At 35.4% G+C, this 22,453-nt stretch overlaps 2 protein-coding genes across 4 annotated transcripts in view; one reads left to right on the top strand and one right to left on the bottom strand.

Moving 5' to 3' along the window:
* LOC127529461 (craniofacial development protein 2-like) overlaps positions 1-22,453 on the bottom strand; it is a 782,501-nt gene that overhangs the window by 445,236 nt on the left and 314,812 nt on the right. The gene's annotated exons all lie outside the window — the stretch shown is intronic.
* kif2c (kinesin family member 2C) overlaps positions 938-22,453 on the top strand; it is a 47,738-nt gene continuing 26,222 nt past the window's right edge. Inside the window, exons 1-7 of one of the 3 annotated variants that reach the window (XM_051933132.1) lie at positions 938-1,213; positions 1,887-1,981; positions 2,334-2,438; positions 8,802-8,850; positions 9,276-9,311; positions 10,559-10,666; positions 15,287-15,406. In XM_051933132.1, coding sequence (XP_051789092.1) covers positions 1,150-1,213; positions 1,887-1,981; positions 2,334-2,438; positions 8,802-8,850; positions 9,276-9,311; positions 10,559-10,666; positions 15,287-15,406 — 577 coding nt within the window. In that variant the 5' untranslated portion in view covers positions 938-1,149. The remainder of the gene's footprint in view (positions 1,214-1,886; positions 1,982-2,333; positions 2,439-8,801; positions 8,851-9,275; positions 9,312-10,558; positions 10,667-15,286; positions 15,407-22,453) is intronic. The other 2 variants (XM_051933134.1, XM_051933133.1) reach the window with 2 other exon arrangements.

Raw genomic sequence — 22,453 nt, forward strand, 5'->3', positions numbered from 1 at the left:
TATATCTAGCTGTAATATGATACATATGTATAATGGATGTAATACATATATAGAGAGAATGTACTTGTGTGCTTTGTATGCTAACACATTAAATTTTTTTTTTTTTTTTGCTGATTAAAGGTCATATTCAGGGCCATTCTTGCAATTGAAACTCCTTCCTTTAGATAAGGAGGTGTAGATTTATGTGGTATCAGCACTCAGGCTTTTGCAACCCCATAAACGAATGTCATAAATCATCAATTTATGACAACTACTAGACAATTTACAATATGATAAAAACATTCATGCTATCAAAACGTTTTTATTAGAGTTAGCTAAGTACAGGACTTAAAGTAAAATACTTTAAATGTACACTTAAGATTTACAAATATATAAATAGTGGATTGGCACTCCATTATGGCTAGTGCTGCTGGGACAGCTTCTAAGGCCTATGACCTTCAATTTGATTAAATGGGTTTGAGATGTCATGGTACATTTTTTGCATAATCATTTGTAACATTCAAGTTTTTTTAAAAAAAGACTAATTGTAAGAATGGTGTATTTGTAGGTTTCACTTCATTTTTTAAAATGAAAGGTTGATATACTATACTGAGATCAGTGAATTGGTGGATGACAGTAATGCAAACCATAAAGTTCAATAGTGTAACTCACTTCTGGTTCGTCCGATAGTCACAATAATGTATCCGTTATATCGTCCACCAGTACGTGTAAAACTTGTGGTTAAGAAACTGTGGTCACGTATTTATTAATATAATGCTTACATATTTGCCAGACTCGTCAGTAAATTTAAAGCACATTAAAACGACTATTATGTTAAAATCTAAACTATATTGCAAAAAAAGATGACGCCTTGCTTCGTGTACAATATATAGAAAAGTGTCCCACACGGGGTTTCGCAAGGACTACATTTCCCGTTTGCGCTTGCGGTTTCCCGACATGCTGTCGTTACTTCCGCTCGTGTCTTTTTTAAAAGCGTGGCGGTTTTAAACTGCTTACTCTATGGTGAATGTTATGATTGCAATCTGAAAATTGCAGTTAAACACAGTCACAAGTAGTTTTGTGTTTGTGTGCATTTCTTTCCTGGATTATTTTAGCAATATATTTTAATTTGAAATCTTCAGCGTGCACACCTATCTGTAAAGAAGAAGAATGGACCCGTCATTATTAGACCGTATAAGGCCTGGATTGTCCATTAAAATCAGCCGCAGCAACGGTAGGAATGAATTTTCTATTAGTTTAAACTGTAGTGTGTTTGTTTAGCTAAATTGCTGCAATAAAAGTACAATAATAGCTACAAAAATATATGTATCGTAATATATAACTACGTTGTATACGTTACCTTTTGTAGTTCTCACTTTCCCACAGTTATAGAAGTTGCTTGTTTGTATATTACAGTTAAAAGTGTTTTCTTTACTTTCAGAGCAGACAGATTAGCTTGTAAAGTCACAATTAATGAGAGAGTAGGTGTCTGTTTTTCGGCGCACCATCTTTTTGAGTGTTAAAACAGTCTGCATTCTTTATCTCCGTTGTGTTTTTATAACATGGCGAGATTTATTTCAGTAAAAGGTTTATTGGTATGTAAAGTTTTAATATATAAGTTGTATTATGTCACTGTTTATATGGTCAACGCAAAAGCTGTTTAATGTTCTTAAAAGGAAATTCGACAGTGGTAGTGTATTTGTATTCGACATCCACATGCTGCTTTGTTTTGATGTGAGCAGGATCCTTCAAGATTAGCGGGACAAGAAACGGGCAAATTTGTCAAATTTTATAATCGATACTGTAATTAGAGTGAGGATATTGCCATAAGTGATGATTCAATATAGCATCAAGAATGTGAAAATACCAAAATAAAACAATACCTGTTTTTCCCTTTTCTTATACAGGACGAGTACACGCTGCAAACATAACAGACGTAAATTACATGAAAGGTGTGGTAATGGTTGAATGGGCTGAGAATTCCTCAAACAAAGGAAAAGAGGTAATAAACGTTCATGGTTTAATGCACATAACTTTTAGGTTTACCTGTCAATGCTGCAGAAAGTAATTTTTGTGTGTGTCTGTCAGAGAGGAGTTTGTGAATTCCTCTGTGTATAATGATCTTTTAATGTAGGTGAACAAAACGAATATCAAAAAATAACACTGTAGAAAGTGTAGAGAAATTGTTTCCTGAATAATTCATGTCATTAATTAATTTATTATTACTTTGCCAAAATGCCAGCCTGTCTATTGCCTTTGCTGGGAGGGAAAGCTCTTTAGCTTTTAAATCAATAAGACCATTTTAATCTTGATTGTTGAACATATTACACAGCAGTTTTCATTTTCTTTCTTAGATTGACTTTGGAGAACTGTACAATTTGAATCGTGAATTATTTGAATATATGAACAGTGTTAATCAGTCAGACCCCTCCCTGGCGAGGGAGAATATCGGGCGCCTGGTGAGTTTGCATTTATGATAAAAGAATGTTTGGTTTCTATTTCCATGCAAGTTTTTTGACATTTATTTATCTGACAATTGTTTAAACAGTTTGCCTCTGATTTAATTGAAATTGAGATGGTGACATATATGATACTTGGAGGTTAGAGTCTATTGCCACTTTAATTTCCAACACCCAAACTCCAAATACTTGGATCAATAGAATTTTATTGGCTGCATTAATCATGTAACATGATGCTCCTACTTTACCTATTAGTGTTGTTCGCCATACTAGATTGTCTTGCAACTACACTATGCCCCCTTAGTTGTACCGGCTTGTGTGCATAGGTGCGTAAGCCCATAATACTTTAAATGAAGAGGTTAGACTTGGGTTTGCATTATTATAACATGAAGCATGGGCTCTTGTACACGTGTTAAAATGGGTCTATTCAGACTCCTTTAAGTTTTTTTTTTTTTTTTTTTTTTTCTTCTTATCACTCAATATAGACATTACAATATAAATTGAATCACTATTTCTGTTAAGCTTAAAGGTTCCTTTTTGCTCCAAAGTGAGATGTGAAGTTAAGGTTAATTTTGTTTTAAATATTATTGACAAGTGCACTGTAGAACATTATACAACTGTATTTCAAGTATATATAAATAAAAGTCTTAATTCTGACCAGTCAAATACTTCAAATGTAAAAGAAGAACACAAACAAAATGCGACTAAATTCTTTGGTCAATTTCAAATATGTAAAACACACAGTCTCTATTTTGATTAGTCAAATGCTTTCTAGTTTTGCAGGAGAACACACTAAATTTTGGTCAACTCCAAAAACAAAATCTAAATAATAAAAACTTGAAATCTTTGAAGTTTTACAGGAGAGCACAAAGTAGATTCTTTGGTCAGATCCAAAGAAATAAAGTTGGTAATAATACAAAGTAAAATCTCAAAACTACCTCTGTTGTTTCCTTTGTATAGATTCACACTGTTTTTAAATGATTGGGAAACAAACACACAAATGTACAGAGGATATATACAGAATGTGTGTCTAAGTTCATGCAGCTTTCAAATGTAAAATGAGAAAATAAACAAAATTGACATTCAGTCAATTGTGGTCAGCTTATGCTCAAGGGTTTTAAAAAGTACAAGAAGTCCCCATTCGTGTAGTACGTGCTTGGGTCAGGGACAATTAAAGTTTTGCATTGTGTGTGCTCTAAAGAATGGCACAGCTTCAGGTGGTACAAAAGATTAGTGGTATTACCTGTATGTGTGGGAACATGCTTTCGACACACTTTGCGTGCACACTACTTTGCTTCTTTTCACACTTCAGAATGCCACACTACTGAATTCCTCTGACCCCTCTTTTCAACAATGTCCTTGTCTTTTGAGCCTTGGACTGTGTCGTCTTCAGTGACAATGATTCCAAAAAAACAAGCTTTTGTTACTGTACCTCTGTTCCAGCCACATGGTTGGTTTTGGTGCAGTGCTATTCTCATTCTCATTGGCTTTTTGTGTTGTCTGTCAAAACATAGATGGAAAGAGTGCTATTGATGTTGTATTGACTGTAGAACTGGGCATCAGCACTGATGTTTAGATTTTGATTCAATACTGATTTTTATCTTGACTGAGTTAGCGTGCACTGATATATTTGAAGTGTGGGCTTTTTTTAGAAATGACTTAACCATACATAGAAAATAATATAATGGGACAATTTTCATTAACACTTTATTTGAAGGGTGTCTACATAGTGACTTCATAACCTATGCATAAGCATGCAATAACATTTAAGAAGAACTGTTTGATTAGTAATGAACAGATAAGTGTAACAAAATCATTGCTCTTTTTATATTTATAAAAAAAAAAAAAAACACGCACAAAAAAACTTTCACTACACTCATTCAAAATTCACCGTAATATAACCAACATATGTATTGCCACATCAGAGTCCACACATGTTCTAAAGCTGATGCTTGTTGACGAATGGAACATTAAAAGAAAAACTGGCCATCGTGACTGATAATGCTGCTAATATGGAGCTACTTTGTTGGCTCCTTTGTGAACTCGTTTACTTTTGTATCACAGGGGCTAGTTACGGTCTCTTGTCTTTACAGATAAAACTGCTATAGATTATTTAAACAGAATTAAGCAGAAGCTTGTAGCTACCCACTGTCTCTGGTGTAAATTGTTTAGGTTCTATTCATTTGGATGTTGACTGAGAATGTTTATGGATGGTTTCTCAAATTTGTTCTATTACGACAATAATTAACGTCCGAGTTCCACAGTTTACATATGGCTTTGCTTTTATCCAGTTGTTCTTTACCAGCACTCCGTTTGAATCTGTAGTATATTCCACACTTCTGGTTTAAGTGTCTTAAGACGCTGATTTCAGTTTGCATAAACTGGTGTGCCCTCTAAGTAGTAAAGTGTTTTTTTTCTGTAGAAATCCTTAATGGGTGCATTGGTGCCATCTCCTGGATTGGACACCAAAAACGAACATAAGCAAAAATATACAAATAGTAATTGAACAGGGTAGAGATTCACAAGAACGATCTTGAGACTTTATATAAATTCATATTGAGTCATTTTTAAATAGAAAAATAACGATTAATCAGAAAATCAATAACTATACTCTGGCCTAATCTACCATGTCTTATTTTTATTGAGGGGAAGTTATTTCATGATAATTTATCATTTTATCGCCCAGCCCTAGTTAGAATATGTGCTTTTCTTAGAAATTTGTCTTAACGGTTTCTACGTGTAGTAAATTTGGTCATTAACTTTTATTTTAAGTTTTTGATTATGTGATTAAGACTATGTATATTATCAAAATCGGACTTTAAAATAACAGTGATGCTACTTAAATCTGTTCATTTCATCCATTTTTTTTTTTAGAAACTAAGTGCTGCTCCAATGAATTCTCTGCTTTTCACTATTAAAAAACACAATTGCTGATCAATTTGGCCGATCAAAAAAAAAAAAATTTTTTTATCAGCCCTTGTTTTCTAAGCTTTACAATAATTTAGTTGGCAGGCTCCTTTTACATGAGGTATAATAGGCTGGCACTGGTGTTTTTTCTACACTTAATAATCAAACTTCATGTTTGTCAAGTCATTCTGACATATCAGATAGTTTGTAAGATTTGTTTGCACTTGTACATTAAGGAACCAAATCACCTCGGGTGTCGCACTAATTTAACTATTGATGTAAACTATTTTATGTTTTTTGGGGTAAGTAATCTCATGTGATTTGTGCCTCTTTCGGTGATCCTATGTAGAATAGCATCTTTAGGAACAAAGTAGCCTGCTTTCTGTAATCCTGTCTGCCACTAGGGATGCTCCAGTCAGATTTAAGGCCAAGCATATACTTGACACTACATGACACTGGTGCTTCAGGGCTCTGCTGCTAAGCAAGCTGTGTATGTACTATACTGTACTTGCACATGTACTTTAAGTAAATCTGAAGGATTCCACTAGGTGGCATTGCGAGAAATCCTCATGATGAGAAAACCTCCAGTTTTGCTATGTTGCGAGCTGAGGGAAGAAAGATGAAAATTCTTTGTATTTTGATACTGTTACGATGGTGTGCAAAACAAAAAAAAAAAGACAGATGGTGTGTGAGTGCTTTTAAATGTATTGCATCATTACAATTGGGAATCTGTGATGCTTATGCGAGAAATGGATGAAGAAAAGCACCATAAATACATTCTCATAAGCATATGATTTGCTTTACTACATTGAACCATTCATCAAACATCGAAGCACACGCATTGATCATGTTGGAGCTTTGATGCTGCTTGTGTTCGTATTGCATTATCTTGCAACAGCTTAATTCCCCAATTTTTCTTTTCTCTGACATTTTCCACTTTGTACTCGCATGTCTGTGTCAAATTTGCTTCCATTTCATCTCACACGTGTCCATATCCACTTTGAAAGAGCGGACGATTTCATACCAGCTGTTCTGACTGGTAGGTCTGTCACTATGGAGATGATAACGATGCTGATGTTGCGTATCAAGTTGAACACACTGTGCTTTTCCAACTAAAACCCGACTTTTTCTGGTACTGCAATTTGCTCATACGTTGCGTTAATTTCTGGAATCGTGCTATAAGAACATGTCAAAGAACACTGGGAACACGTCACAGCCATGTTGGTTGTGCGTAAGTGTTCTGAGTGTCAAGTGTAAATCCAGCTTAAGGCTGATACTGATCACTGATATGTTTCATGTTCCTACTTTTCCAAAAAAAAAAAAAAAAATCATCTTTTACACTCTGCTCCTGCATAACCAGGTACATAGAAGCCTTATTTTCTATATTTAATTATAAAAAAATACCAAACAATTTAACTATAGATCACAGGTCTTAAGTGTTCATTTTTTATTAACAAAATGAAATTCTGTAGGCCTGCTGGTCAGTGACCATAAAAACAAAAAAAAATACCAAAATAAATAGTCGGTCAGTGAGTCATTATCCAACCTGCTATATCCTAACACAGTGTTCTGGGGGTCTGCTAGAGCCAATGCAGGGCGAAAGGCAGGAACAAATCCCGGCCAGGGTGCCAGCCCTCCGCGGGACCAAAATAAATACAATTTCCTTAAAATACTTACTTTTTGTATTTACCTCTAATGCATATGGCATAAACAAATAAAATATTTCTCATAAGTACAAGCTTTCGTATTGTTTAATTTCTTCTGTAACATCTCTATCTGAAACTAAGCTTAATTTAAAATAAATTGTTTTCACCATTTCTGTAACAAATTATTTATGTATTCTCACTATCAATTAATTGATACTTGCATTTAAATACTGCTTAAATGTAAATGTACATGGTTGAATGTTTTAGGCATTACTTACACTACAGATTTTTTTATGGTTATACATTAATACAGGATTATTCAATGTACCAGATACATTCATAATTCTTGAGATGTAAATTTTAAATATGGATTACCATTTTAATATTTTACGTTTATCAAAACGTGTACTCTATGACCTTGTACAAACACTGCAGAAATATTGTAAAAGCCACAAATGTTTATCAAGAAGACACAAGGCTAATGTGCATAACAAGTTTATAAGTAAGATACATTTTGCTGTTAAGCTAACCAGCCTATTGCTTTTGAAGCAGAAATTTCAAAATTTTCAGTTAAAATCTTCCAATTAAAAATATGCTGCTGCACTTAATTCAAATTTCACGTTCAAACACAAACACCTTTTTTTGTTAAAGGACAAAATCAAAAGGTCTGAATTAAAGTAGCTTTTCTTGCTATTGATCTAATTGTACAGGAAGATGTCTCAAAATCCTTTTTATCAGTTTGTTACTCCAATTTGTTTAAGGTAAAGGTCCAGTGCGTTCTCTCTCTCTCTCTCTCTCTCTCTCTCTCTCTCTCGGTTGCTGCTCTTTGTTTGCCAAAAGAAAGGGCTAATTAAACTACTGGAATACCTCTCATAAAAGAGCACTGTGACTAATTTTATTGTGAAGCTTAGAAAAGCAGGGGCTGAAAAGATTGTTTTTTTTTTTTCAGGCATTTTTCAAGAATTACAATTAGGCTGTTTTTCTGAAGCTACTGAAATGTACACACACAGGTTATTGACCAAAAGTTTGGAAAATGCTAGGATACTAAGTAAGCATTGTGTGGCTTTTGTTCCAAATTAGTATTTAAATCTTGTGTACTGTAGACAGTAGTCCCTTTTGAGATTTTGGAATCTTTTTTTTTTTTTTTGCCACGATGCGGTCCTATAAATCAAAGTTGTCTGACAATCATTAACCTTGGTGATAAATAACATTTCTTCTAATTGTTTTTTTATTAGCTGTATAACATTCTTGTGACTTGGTTCAGATTCGTTTTTTATACTTAGGCTGTCAAAATAAACAAATTGGCACCATATTTCTTTTTATCCCGTTTTCTTTGCAATCAGCATGTCAATCTGTATAGGGAAAAAAATGGAACGTAATTGATGTGTTGTAATTGCTGTGTTGCACCACATTGTACCGTTGCTTTGTCTCAATGGAGAGCTTGCACATGCCTGCTTAAAGTGACAATTCACAAACTAATGACTTCTGGTTTGTATGTGTTCTTATAAGTAGGGATTGTACTTTAACTACCATTTTCCTTTCATTTCCTGCAGTACATGGGCTGCATACGTTTGTTTATCTATGCTGTTGAATAGCCATTGGTGTTCTCTGTTCATTTTGAAAAGTGAATGTTGAAACCTTATACACAAACTGGTTTGTTTTCATCTTTCGTGCCATGTATTTTGATTAGAAAGTGTTTAGAATTTTTTCATTAAGTGCACATTGTAATTAACACTGAATTTTCAACGTTCTGAAAAGCTTATGTAAAATATGACCTAATTTCTTTTTCCGTATTCCAATGCCTCTTAAGAAGAGGGATCGCAGATGTACCATTTCAAAAATACCAACTTCCATGGAATGTAAGTATATATTTGCATCTTTTTTCATTGAACCAGTATTTTAAGATTCTTCCTGGAGTGAATGTTTTGAAGCATTTTACTGTAAAGTTTTATAAATTACAAAATTAAGGGGGAGAAAATGTGGCAATTTAACTTGGATCTCATGATTTCATGAATATTCTTTGATTTGTATTTTTAATAACATTCAGATTTTTTTGAGGAGTTTTTGAAATGGATGCTTTTAATATTATGAAAAGTTTCAACAAATTTTATGGATTTGTTTCTCCTGGTAAATTGGGTTTGAACACTTGCACACTTTTTTTTTTTTTTTTTTCTTCTTCCCCCTCTTCTCTGAAGAGGGAAAGTGATTAATAGGAACTACACAAGGATATTTTGTGTTAGGGCAAATTTCATAGTGTTAACCAAAATTTCCTTTTCTTTAAAAGTGCATGATGACGATGTGAATGCTGAAAATGAATCAGGTAACTGGGATGTGTAGCCTCTGTCTTCTAATGTCAATTAGCTGTTAGGATAACAAGCACCTCAAATTTTAAGTTCACAATTATTTGGTCACATGTAAATTGTAAGCATAGATGAGCAAAACTTAGTTGGCTATGTTAATCCTAAAAGCTAGTATTACCTTTTGACTTTCAAAAATCCTATTATTTGTCTTGGGTGAGGTTCTCTTTTGTCTGTAAGACACCTTTTTCCACAAGTTCACATTTCCTAATGTTTGTGATATTCTGTTTACTTTCGGTTTTGTTTTTGGTCTGTTTGGCTTCCAGACTCTTATAATTTGGTGAAATTTGCTAACCTAAGTTTTGCTTTCTTATATTTCTGTTTTCAGGTTAACATACTTCAGAAAATCGATGAAAATAATAAGAGAACAGGGTTAGCATGTCAAATTTGCCAATTGTATTTACAAAAAGTACTTCATAAATAAACATGCAATAAAGAATATACGTAGTTATATATTAAATGGGTTCCTATATTTTAAGCTATTCACCTGATTTTTTTTTTTCTACTTAGTCTTTAAAGAAAAGTGTCATTTCTTTTCTAAGTTTTTTCCTCATTCAATATCTTGCTTTCAAATTCAACATTATTTACATCTTTTTTCCAGACACCTGTTAGAAACAGGCTTAGTGAAGAAAACTAATTGAATTAACCATCAAGTCAATTGTCATCCTTGCACGTTTACCGAGATTTGAGACTGGTTATCTAACAAAAAAAATGGTGTTTTTAAACGTTATGTATAATATTGCAGAACCATAGGCTCTATGTTTTACCACTTTAACTGATAAACCACGTAATTCAGAAGCTGTCGTAGGCATGCTACATTATTATATGTAGAAATCTGCCATTTGTTGCCTTTTAGGAGCTTCACCATTTCTAATTCAGAATTGTCCATTTTTATTCTAATTGCATTGCACCCATTTATCCAGAATCTTGTACACTGCAGCTAGAAAGGTATATTCAAATATCTTTTTATAGTTTAAACATTGTCTGGTTTGTGTTTTTTTTTTTTTTTTTTTTTTTTTTTTTTTTTTTTGTAAAATGCTAGAAACTAAAAACATTCCATTTAGTACATAAATTTTGCTCGTGTCCCTGAATGTCCCAAATCCAAGTTTAAGAAATGAGAAACGATTTGCTGGTTGTATTAAATCTATTTTATCACTTTTGTTCTTTCATTTTTTTTTTTTTCTTAAACTTGCTTTTTTTCCCTTCCTAGTTAATCAGAGACCACATTTATCAAGAAAAAGTGTTGTAACGCAGATCAGTGAAAAACAAGATAATTCTTCACTGCCACCTACAAAGGGCTCTGCATCTTCCTTGTCTGGTATGTGTGAAATGTCCTGAGAAAATGGCTTTGGTTATCGTGCTGTTGGTGAATTGTATATTTCAGAAATTCTATATAACTAAGTACTTTGTTGCCAGGAGCTAATATTTCTGTAGTTCAACTGGAGCTGCTTTTGATTCGGCGGAGGGTTTATAAAGAGTGATGTATAATGAACTACCTGATTTATACTGACATGTGTATTCTGACATTTTACGTCCAGTAACTGAAAAATATATTGCTTAAAATCCATAATAAATATTTACCATCTTGTTCCAAAACACAGCAGGGACCTACATGGAAGCTCTCCTAGCTTTTGAGGATGGTCTCCTTTTTCTCCTCACTTGATCTCCATTTTTAACATTCTGGTCGCTTACAATATTGCTTAAAAAATGAGAATTTCTCTTGTTCACATCAGTCCTCAGAAAAATTGAGAAGTAATGTTATATGTATAGATGAATTAGGGAATTCTAAGATAAATCTGAATGTTTCCATTTTAACACATTCTCATTAAGCTGTTTTAACATCTGGTTTGCCAGTGAAACTACTCTCACTCTCAGATTTGTAACATTTTATGAGATTTTTTTTTAGTACTTTTATTAGCTGGGTAAAAAGTTTTAATGAAGATTAATCAGAACTCCTCTTAAAGTCTGTTTTGATGTTTTCACATTTTATTTCTTATGACTGTGTACAAATCCAGAATTTCACTTATAGGTTATACTGAAATGCATAGTTTGCCTTCAAATCCAAGCAAATGACAAAAATTCACACTTAACAATGAAGTATACTGTTTTGTTTGTCCTACTAACTGTGTTTTGGCAATTTAGGTGTTTCTGTTCACACAGTATACGTCATATTAATTGGGAGATGTGCATCCTCCTTCATAGCATTGAAGCACTAAATGAACTTTTATTATTTACAAATTGAGTTATTTGTTTACAAAATGCTATTGCTTGTGCTGACATGCCTAAATAGGCATGTCGTTTTGATACTTGATATTTATCTGCTGAATCTGTTAGCGCTGCCAGTCCTCCACACATTACTGGATATATTAAATTGAACTGCCTACGAACAGGATAGATGCTTGGACTAATGAGCAATTGTACAAATGTCCATTATAGATAGATAGATAGATACTTTATTAATCCCAAGGGGAAATTCACATACTCCAGCAGCAGCATACTGATACAAAAAAACAATATTAAATTAAAGAGTAATTATTCTAAATGTTAACATTTATCCCTCCGGGTGGAATTGTAGAGTCGCATAGTCTGGAAGAGGAACGATCTGTTCAGTATATCAGTGGGGCAGGACAGTGACAGCAGTCTGTCGCTGAAGCTGCTCCTCTGTCTGGAGAGGATACTGTTTAGTGGATGCAGTGGATTCTCCATAATTGATAGGAGCCTGCTGAGCGCTCATCGCTCTGCCACAGATGTCAAACTGTCCAGCTCCATGCCTACAATAGAGCCTGCTTTCCTCACCAGTTTGTCCAGGCGTGAGGCGTCCTTCTTCTTAATGTTGCCTCCCCATCACACCATGGCGTAGAAGAGGGCGCTCACTACAACCGTCTGATAGAACATCTGCAGCATCTTATTGCAGATGTTGAAGGATGCCAGTCTTCTAAGGAAGTATAGCCGGCTCTGTCCTCTCTTGCACAGAGAATCAGTATTGGCAGTCCAGTCCAATTTATCATCCAGCTGCACTCCCAGGTATTTATAAGTCTGTACCCTCTGCACACAGTCACCTCTAACGATCACGGGGTCCATGAGGGGCCTGGGACTCCTAAAATCTACCACCAGCTCCTTGGTTTTGTTGGTGTTCAGGTGTAGGTGGTTTGAGTTGCACCATTTAACAAAGTCCTTGATTAGGTTCCTGTACTCCTCCTCCTGCCCACTCCTAATGCAGCTAACGATAGCAGTGTCGTCAGCAAACTTTTGCACGTGGCAGAACTCCAAGTTGTATTGGAAGTCCGATGTATATAGGCTGAACAGGACCGGAGAAAGTACAGTCCCCTGCGGCGCTCCTGTGTTGCTGATCACAATGTCAGACCTGCAGTTCCCGAGGCGCACATGCTGAGGTCTGTTTGTAAGATAGTCCATGATCCATGCCACTAGGTATGAATCTACTCCCATCTGTCCGCTTGTCCCTAAAGAGCACAGGTTGGATGGTGTTGTAGGTGCTAGAGAAGTCTAGAAACATAATTCTTACAGCACCACTGCCTCTGTCCAAGTGGGAGAGTGATCGGTGTAGCATATAGATGATGGCATCCTCCGCTCCCACCTTCTCCTGGTATGCGAACTGCAGAGGGTCGAGGGTGTGGCGTAACTTGGCCTCAGGTGGTGAAGCAGCAGCCGCTCCATGGTCTTTATAAGGTCTTTATAATCACGGAATTAATGCAAAACCTCCATTCATTTTACGGAACTGTGTAGGACCTTAATAAAAGCAATTAATCTCATTCCTTCATCTCTTACAAATGTGTGACGATACAATTACACCTCGTTAAATTGGTAAAATTAATTTTTGCTTTTAAAACCTCCTGTTTCTGAACTAATTTCATAATGGGATAAAAGTGGCAACAATAGGAGCCTGTGTGTGGTGGTGTTTTTTATTATTACGAGTACAAATCCTGCACTTGTGCACAGAAATTCTCCTGTACGAATTCAGTGCATTTTCAAACAGGAATTCTTTTGTTGTGCTGCTGTAGCATTACCATTGTGAGCCATTTTCATATGTTTTTACTGTTGTGTTTTTCTCATGTATTCTGCATTCCGAAGTAATTTTGCCCACTTAGTCACACATGAATGAACAGCTTCAGCTGTAAAAAGGAGAATTTGTCCAGTCTGCAGTAGTCCCCAGCTGGTATTTCAAGGCCATATTTTTGTCTGTGTGTGTGTTGTTGTTTTTTTTTTTTTTTTGTTTTTTCCTTTTCTCCTTTTGGCCACTTGCCCTCCTACAGATCAAAGTCTCATCCTCACAGTAGAAACTGAGACTTGCTTTTTTTGCCTACTGTCAAGCTGTTCTTGAAGCTTTTGTGATTTGAGGTGCCTATCATGCAAGCTGGTGACCCTCAGAAACCTGTCTTCTGATTGAGTTGTAACTTTGGGTTTGCCAGATATTTTCCTATCAGTTTTCAATTGTCTTTGGATTGTGTAGGACACTGTGTGTACTTACTGACTTTTTTTAAATGAAAGGCCTACACGTCTAAGGGTAATAATGCCATTTGATTTGCTAATCAGTTTTTTCTTGCCATCACTGAAACATTGTCCAAGCAGTACTTCAGACGGTGTAGTAACGCTGTCTTTTCCAACTCTGCTTTAAGACAAATGGAGGGGTTTTACGTTCTCAACAGATGTTTAGACACCTGTACAATTTTTTGCTTTAACTTGCAAAGCCTAATTTACTTGAATTGTTGCAGAATGTCTGTAGGTTGTAACATATTGGTTGCTTCCTGCAGAAGTCCATTTGTAATATTCTAATTTTTATGTTTTTGCTAACCTAAACTTTAAACCTGTGGCAGTTTAATGTTTCACCATTTTACTGATTTAACAACTTTTTTTGTACACGTTCTTGTAGTAATTGTCTCAAAGTTGAGAGCATTATTCTTTCTGTTGGCTTGATAATTCTGTTGCTCTCTACTAAAAAAAAAAATATATGGTTCCAGATAGATCGCTTAATTTTGTGGTAGGTGATGTTTACCCTTCAAAGAAATGAGTAGAATCTTTGAAAATTGAAATTTTGCCACTTTTCAGCTTGGTGGTTTCAAGAGTTCATGTAGTATAATTAGAGATGGGGATGTGTGGATGAGATTTTTTCTTTACTTTCATGATGAGTAAAATAAATAGGAAGAGCTGGCATCTGCTGAAGATGATCTGTTTACCACTTATTTTCTACAATAACCTTCACAACAATATGCAATTATCTAGAAATAAACCTAGGATGAAGAATGATGGTCCTGATTGTATTCTATCTCATGTAGGCAGTGCCTTTCAGAACACTCTAGTAGTTTGATAACTAGCAAATAAATTTATATAGCACAACATTTGGGTGTCCTTCAGAGCACACTGCCTAGTGGCTAGTGGAATGCCATTGCATGTTAAAGTGTATATTTAACAAATCGGATTTCCATGTTGTGTCAAGCACTTTTAAAAATATAAATACAATTAAGTGCTTAATTGGTTTCATAGAAAGCTGGATGGGGAAAGATGTGATCTAATTATTTAGTTTTGACAATTTTTTTTAATTCTTCTTTTAACCTTTGACCACATCATCAAAAGAACGGAGTATGTGAAAACTTTCATGTTGCATTTTACACATTATTTGCCCCTTGACAATTTTAATGTGAAACTAGGAAATTCTGAAATTTGTGTATTAGACCATAGTTGGAGCATTCAATAATTTAAAATGTATTTTTGTGTTTAGTAACCATCCATTTTTCTAAATCTGCTTTATTCTGAGCAGGATCATTGGAAAACTGGAGCTCCCTCATTGCAGAAGACTTATGTCTCTATCAAATGTCAGTCAGAATTATAGTGACCCATAGTAGCTCTTTCTGTTACTTGAATAATGTGCTGCCTCTAATTTTGAAAGACCTTTAATTATCTTAATTGCATTTTTTCTTTATAGTTAATCAAAGACCACATTTATCTAGAAGAAGTGTTGTAACAAAACCAGCTCTAATGGAGATCAATGAAAAACAAGAAGATTCGTTACTGCCACCTACAAAGGGATCTACTTCCACTTCTGGTAAATATAAATTTGTATATGTATGTAATTCATTGATTACATCTTGCCTGAAGAAGGTGCCTGAGTTGCCTCGAAAGCTTGCATATTGTAATCTTTTTAGTTAAGCTAATAAAAGGTGTCATTTTGCTTAACTTTTCACTTTGTATGTAAATGAAATTACACATATTGTATAAAGTATATCTATCTATTATAAAAAGAAATCCTGTCCCCTGTCCTGATAGTCTACGATACGTGATCTTTCTCGGAAGATAATTTTAAAGACCCGCGAGACGAAAGAGACCTGCCACGGTCCGTCTCACGGGAACATAGAATGAGATTCTTGCAAGACACACCCTACTTACAAGCAATATCAAAAAAAACAAATCGGTAGTCTAAAGGCAGTCATGCAGCACACACAGCTCCAGGGCTCTCGGTACATATAAAGTGTATGAGGTCATTACGGTAGAAATGAAACATCGACGATTAAATGAAGAATAAAGAAAAGCGCGGAGAAAAGAGACTCGAATGCGCTGGACAGAAAAAAGAGCAAAAAAGAATAATCAAGGTGCAAATTCAGAAAATAAGGAAAGTAATTATCAGCGCGGAACAAGTGGAATTGGGGGGGAAAAACACGTCCAGTCTGGCTCAGAATTAAATGACAGCGAGTAAAAGACAAAGTAGAACTTCATAGAGATGTTTAAAAACGTTGGCGCTAAACACATGCAGAGCAGGTTAGAGATTATGAAACCAGGGAAATTAGAAAGGCTCAAAAAAAAAAAAAAACCTTGGCACTATACACACGTGGTGAAAGTTAAAGGATATGAAAGTAGGAAAATTAGAAAATATAAAAAAGTAAAGATCGCAGTAGCGCAAACAAACAAACTGCCTCATTTAACTATGCACCAGTCTAACTTTGGTTTTGCACAATAATTACTACACTATTGCACCTTAACACTTAATTCTACTTTATTCACATAATTTTACTTATTTATTATGTTCTACTATACTGTTATCTTTCGATCTATGACTTTTTGTTAATCTGATATTCTTCTAACTTTTCACAGTTTTTGATAAGCAGATCAGGATGCATTTCACTGCGTGTTGTCCTATATAACTATGCATATGACAAATAAAGAATCTTGAGAATTTCAAAAACGGAGTTTACTGCACATGCATTTATTGGTTACTTTGTTCATGTGTATATATATTTATCTGTCTGCTTATTTAAAAAGCTAAATTTACCCCAGGAGTCAAAAACGTTCTGTCTAGCCCTTGTACAAAAACCTAGACAAAAGCTGGGGTATCACCTTGGTAACCCCATGTACTTTTGGAACTGTGAGGAAAATAGCACGACTTTACAGACAGGAGTCCAATGCAGAACTCTACCTACTTTGTTACTTTGTAAAAAAAAAAAAAAAAAAAAATTATTAAATGCTGATGATGTAGATCGTTTTGTCTATGCTGAAATTCCAAACAGAGAAACCTATCCTGACCTCATTAAAAAGATTCAGCATATTGGAACTCGCAAGATTACAAATATTGTTTTTACAGAAGTTCTGAAATAAAAGTGAAACTAATGAAATAGCAACAATTCAAAGAAAAAAAAATCTTAAAAGTGTGTATCCGGAAAACCAAATACTAGGGGGCTTTGCCCCCTGCTCGCTTTGCTCGCCAACCCCCGTATGATAAAGTAATATCAGTAGAAAAATTCGAACTGGTGGGCATTACAATTTTCTCCTGGCTGGGTAGAATCATGGAGATTTTCTTTTACTGTGTGTGGTTTTTTTTGTTTTTTTTTTTTTATATATAAAAACCCTCTACAAAATACTGACACACACGCACAAAAAAAAAATTGTTAAAGTGTGTTTTTATTTCTTTATATACAATAATCATGGTGGGGGTTTGTGTGTGTACCTGTATGTGGAGAGACTCCTTCAGTTAGCATTGACCAAGGGTCAATGTAACTGTATATTATGAATATTTAGGAAATCTGTATAAGGAGAAGTGGCAATGCACCTGGTAAGAAATTTCTCCTTGCCACTTTTTTGATTGAACACTCCTTGCCAAAAAAAACTATGTAGATTTCACACACAGAATGATCAGGCTATAAATCGGCCTGAAAACATCTTATGCTTGTAGACCAATGTAGACAACTACCCTAACATTCTTCTGTCTTTTCCCAAAATTAAACTGATTTCAGTGTTGTGCGTGTGCTATTGTTTGGCTGCACTTTAGACTACTGAAATGAATAACAGAAAATGAGGGGAAAATAGTTTTATTTTAGATTGTAAAGTGGGGGGGGGGGGGGACCACCCTATCCACCCTTTATGCTACAAATGTGATGCATGCTGGATTTTATATTCTTAGTACCTCAGATATCTTGCAACTTTTTTTTTTTTTTACCTACTAACAACTTGCAACAACATAACCATAGTTGACAAACTAAGTAACTTTTTAGAAGTCTGTTCACCTGTTTTAGAAACCAATATGTTGATTCTCACAACATGGAGTAAATCCGTAAATGTCATTTATGTAATTCATTTGAACAGATTATTTCTGTAAAAAAATCATATGCCTATTAAGCCGTCTTTGTTGGGGGGCCCTTGATTCCAAAGCACATTTTTCTTCTATCATCATTTAAAACACTTGCACAGATCCACGCTCCATCCCGTCCCTATGGCTGCAGGAATTGGAGCAGGTGATGACACAAGGGTGGGAGCAAAAAAGGGGAAAAAAGTCATTTATATAAATAGGAATTCAGAGATGGGTTAGTCTCTGCATGTCCAATCGGAGAATAAATTTGGCTAACGATTTAGCTGAAGGATGTCTAAATGGGAATTCATAAAGCATGAATAGGCTATTGAATAACATTTATTATATAAAGTTTATGAATATTTTATAATATTTGCAAGATATTTTATAAAGTAGATGCCTTTGCATTGTATTAAAACAAGGGGCAACCCCAATGATGTATGGGCTCTTTGACAAATTTACCATAATTTAATATGTATTACCAGTGTGGTGTATTAGTTTAAGGCTTTGGAACTTTAATTGCTGAGGTTGTGGGTTCACATCCTACTACTGACACTGTGTGACCATGATCATGTCACCTGACCTGCCATGGTACAATTGGAAAACCAATAAAAAAAATTTAAAAAAATGTATGATACAGTTGGTTAATACTGTATGTCAACTTGGATAACAGCATCAATTATAAATGTTTGGGTTTTTTAACAATATTTTGTTCCTCATCTTCCAAATACTGTAATCTGTTCATTACTAATCAAGTACAGTATTCTTAAATGCCATTCCATGCTTATGCATACAGGTGCTGGTCATAAAATTAGAATATCATGACAAATTTGATTTATTTCAGTAATTCAGCCAGCCTCTTTAGCAATGACCTTTTGTGTCTTGCCCTCCTTGTGCAGGGTGTCAATGGTCGTCTTTTGGACAACTGTCAAGTCACCAGTCTTCCCCATGATTGTGTAGCCTACAGAACTCGACTGAGAGACCATTTAAAGGCTTTTGCAGGTGTTTTGAGTTAATTAGCTGATTAGAGTGTGGCACCAGGTGTCTTCAATATTGAACCTTTTCACAATATTCTAATTTTCCGAGATACTGAATTTGGGACTTTCATTAGTTGTCAGTTTATAATCATCAACATTAAAAGAAATAAACATTTGAAATACATCAGTCTGTGTGTAATGAATGAATCTAATATACAAGTTTCACTTTTTGAATGGAATTACTGAAATAAATCAACTTTGTGATGATATTCTAATTTTATGACCAGCACCTGTATGTTATGAGTCACTATGTAGACACCCTTCAAATAAAGTGTCCCTGAAATTTGTCCCATTATATTAATGTTTTCTATGCACGGTTAAAGATTTTCTCCAAAAAAATAAATAAATCTGCCACTTCAAATATCAGTGCATGCTAATTCAGTCAAAATAAATTCTTTTTAGAATCTAGTTGGGAATTCAGTGCTCATACCCAGCCCTAGTCAGCCCTATTGGAAGCAAAGCCGATAATTAGATTTCCATAAAGCCCTCAGTTTATATGGGAGTTTCTTGCCATTTAGTCTTGTACTGAAGCAAAAGAACCACACTTTTTCAATAAATTATCTTTCATAAATACAGTGATCCCTCGCTATATCGCGCTTCGCCTTTCGTGGCTTCACTCTATCGCGGATTTTATATGTAAGCATATTTAAATATATATCGTGGATTTTTTGCTGGTTCGCGGATTTCTGAGGACAATGGGTCTTTTAATTTCTGGTGCATGCTTCCTCAGTTGGTTTGACCAGTTGATTTCATACAAGGGACGTTATTGGCAGATGGCTGAGAAGCTACCCAACTTACTTTCTCTCTCGCGCTGACTTTCTGTGATCCTGACGTAGGGGTTGTGAGCAGGGGGGCTGTTCACACACCTAGACAATACGGACGCTCGTCTAAAAATGCTGAAAGATTATCTTCACGTTGCTACCTTCTGTGTGCAGCTGCTTAGTGAAGCGACATGCTGCAAGGTGCTTCGCATACTTAAAAGCTCAAAGGGCACGTATTGATTTTTGACTTTGTTTTTCTCTCTCTCTCTCTCTCTCTCTCTCTGCTCCTGACGGAGGGGGTGTGAGCTGCTGCCTTCAACAGCTTTGTACCGGCGGTGCTTCGCATACTTAAAAGCCAAACAGCCCTATTGATTTGTTTGCTTTCCTCTCTGTTTCCTTTGAAGAGGAAGATATGTTTGCATTCTTTTAATTGTGAGACAGAACTGTCATCTCTGTCTTGTCATGGAGCACAGTTTAAACTTTTGAAAAAGAGACAAATGTTTGTTTGCAGTGTTTGAATAACGTTCCTGTCTCTCTACAACCTCCTGTGTTTCTGCGCAAATCTGTGACCCAAGCATGACAATATATAAATAACCATATAAACATATGGTTTCTACTTCGTGGATTTTCTTATTTCGCGGGTGGCTCTGGAACCCAACCCCCGCGATGGAGGAGGGATTACTGTACAATATTTTATTGAAATAGATTAGTTGTGTAAGTCTATTTACATGGGATGGGGACACAGGAAAGCGGAGACAAACTAGCATAACACTGGCGTGCCAGCATTTGGTTTGTTTAGCGGTCCCCTCTAGGCTTTTTTTTTTTTTTTTTTTTTTTTTTTTGAATGTTGCATTGCAACTTCATCAGTTCACTATGTATACCTCTATATAATTTATTGAATGAGAGATTGAATGAACTTGTGCTATACAGTAACTTCTGGTTTAGTCTTTAAATGTTCAAAGTTTAGCAATGATTTTATTCACAAGTTTGATAAACTGTAACAAACCTGAGAAATCAGTTGTTTAGCTGACTGTTATTAGCTACCTGGTTCTATTTATGATGGTCCAGGAAATTTTATTTTTATTCCATGAAATCTTTTTAATGTCCATACACAATACTGTGTGGATGTGCATGTCATAGTTCCAGTTTTGAAGAAGAGCACTCATTTTGTTTCTTTGTTTTGTCTCTAGTATAACATTGCCGGTCTTTGTATACTCCTAGTGCTTAGGAAAAGCAAGATGTTTCAGAGGACACTGCAAAGAGATTTGAAGTAATAAGATTCCCTTCTTAAAATGTTCCTTATTTCAGATTGGGCTCACATTGGGATAGTGAATTTTTAAATCTGATTTCACTCTCCGCTAGGTGTAGAGAAGGGCAGGTAGTGATTTTCTAGTTTAAAGAGAATTTTTTTTTTTTTTTTTACGTAGAAATTCACATACAGTAGTTTTCATCACACCAAAATGTCTGCACATGCATCGTTTCGCAAGTGTAAAACCGTTTTCTTTATAGTTAACTTTATATTATTCATGTATGTATTAAGTTGATAGGTACAATTTTAATGTCTATGACAGACCTCAGTTTTTCCATGATAATGAGTGACAGCATGGGATCCTCAAAGCAACTCTCAAAAGATCTGAAAACAAAGATTGTTCAGTATCATGGTTTAGAGGAAGGCTACAAAAAGCTGTCATTAGGTTTAAACTGTCAGTTTCAACTGTAAGGAATGTAATCGGGGAAATGGAAGGCCACAGGCACAGTTGCTGTTAAAGTCAGGTCTGGCAAGCCAAGAAAAATACAGGAGCGGCATATGCGCAGGATTGTGAGAATGGTTACAGGCAACACACAGATCACCTCCAAAGACTTGCAAGAACATCTTACTACAATTCAGCGCAGTTTGCACAAAGAACATCTGTGTGGCAGGCTGATGAGAATGAAGCCCTTTCTGCACTCACGCCACAAACAGTCGCTTGTTGTATGCAAATGCTCATTTAGACAAGCCAGATTAATTTTGGAACAAAGTGCTTTGGACTGATGAGGCAAAAATTGAGTTATTTGGTCATAACAAAAAGCTTTGCATGGCAGAAGAACAACGCCGCCTTCCAAGAAAAACGCCTGCTACCTACTGTCAAATTTGGTGGAGGTTCCATCATGCCATGTGGCTAGTTCAGGGACTGAGGCCCTTGTTAAAGTCGAGGGTCGGATGAATTCAACCCAATATCAACAATATTCTTCAGGATAATGTTCAAGCATCAGTCACAGTGTTGAAGTTACGCAGGTGTTCGATATTCCAACAAGACAATGACCCAAAACACCGTTCGAAATCTACAAAGGCATTCATACAGAGGGAGAAGGCCATTCCAGAACATTGTACATCGCAGTCCCCTGACTTGAATATCCTCGAATCTATGGGATGATTTGAAGCAGGCTGTCCATGCTCGGCAGCCATCAAATTGAACTGTCCTGGAGAGATTTTGTATGGAAGAATGGTCAAAAATACCTCCATCCAGAATCCAGACACTCATCAAAGGCTATAGGAGGTGTCTAGAGGCTGATATATTTGCAAAAGGAGGCTCCACTAAGTATTGATGTCATATCTCTGTTGCACCTATCTAATTTTATTATGATGTATATTGCATATTTTCTGTTAATCCAATAAACTTAATGTCACTGCTGAAATACTACTGTTTCCATAAGGCATGTCGTATATTAAAAAGGAAGTTGCTACTTTGAAAGCTCAG

This window comes from Erpetoichthys calabaricus, chromosome 10, assembly GCF_900747795.2.
Source record: "Erpetoichthys calabaricus chromosome 10, fErpCal1.3, whole genome shotgun sequence".
NCBI classification, from domain to species: domain Eukaryota; kingdom Metazoa; phylum Chordata; class Cladistia; order Polypteriformes; family Polypteridae; genus Erpetoichthys; species Erpetoichthys calabaricus.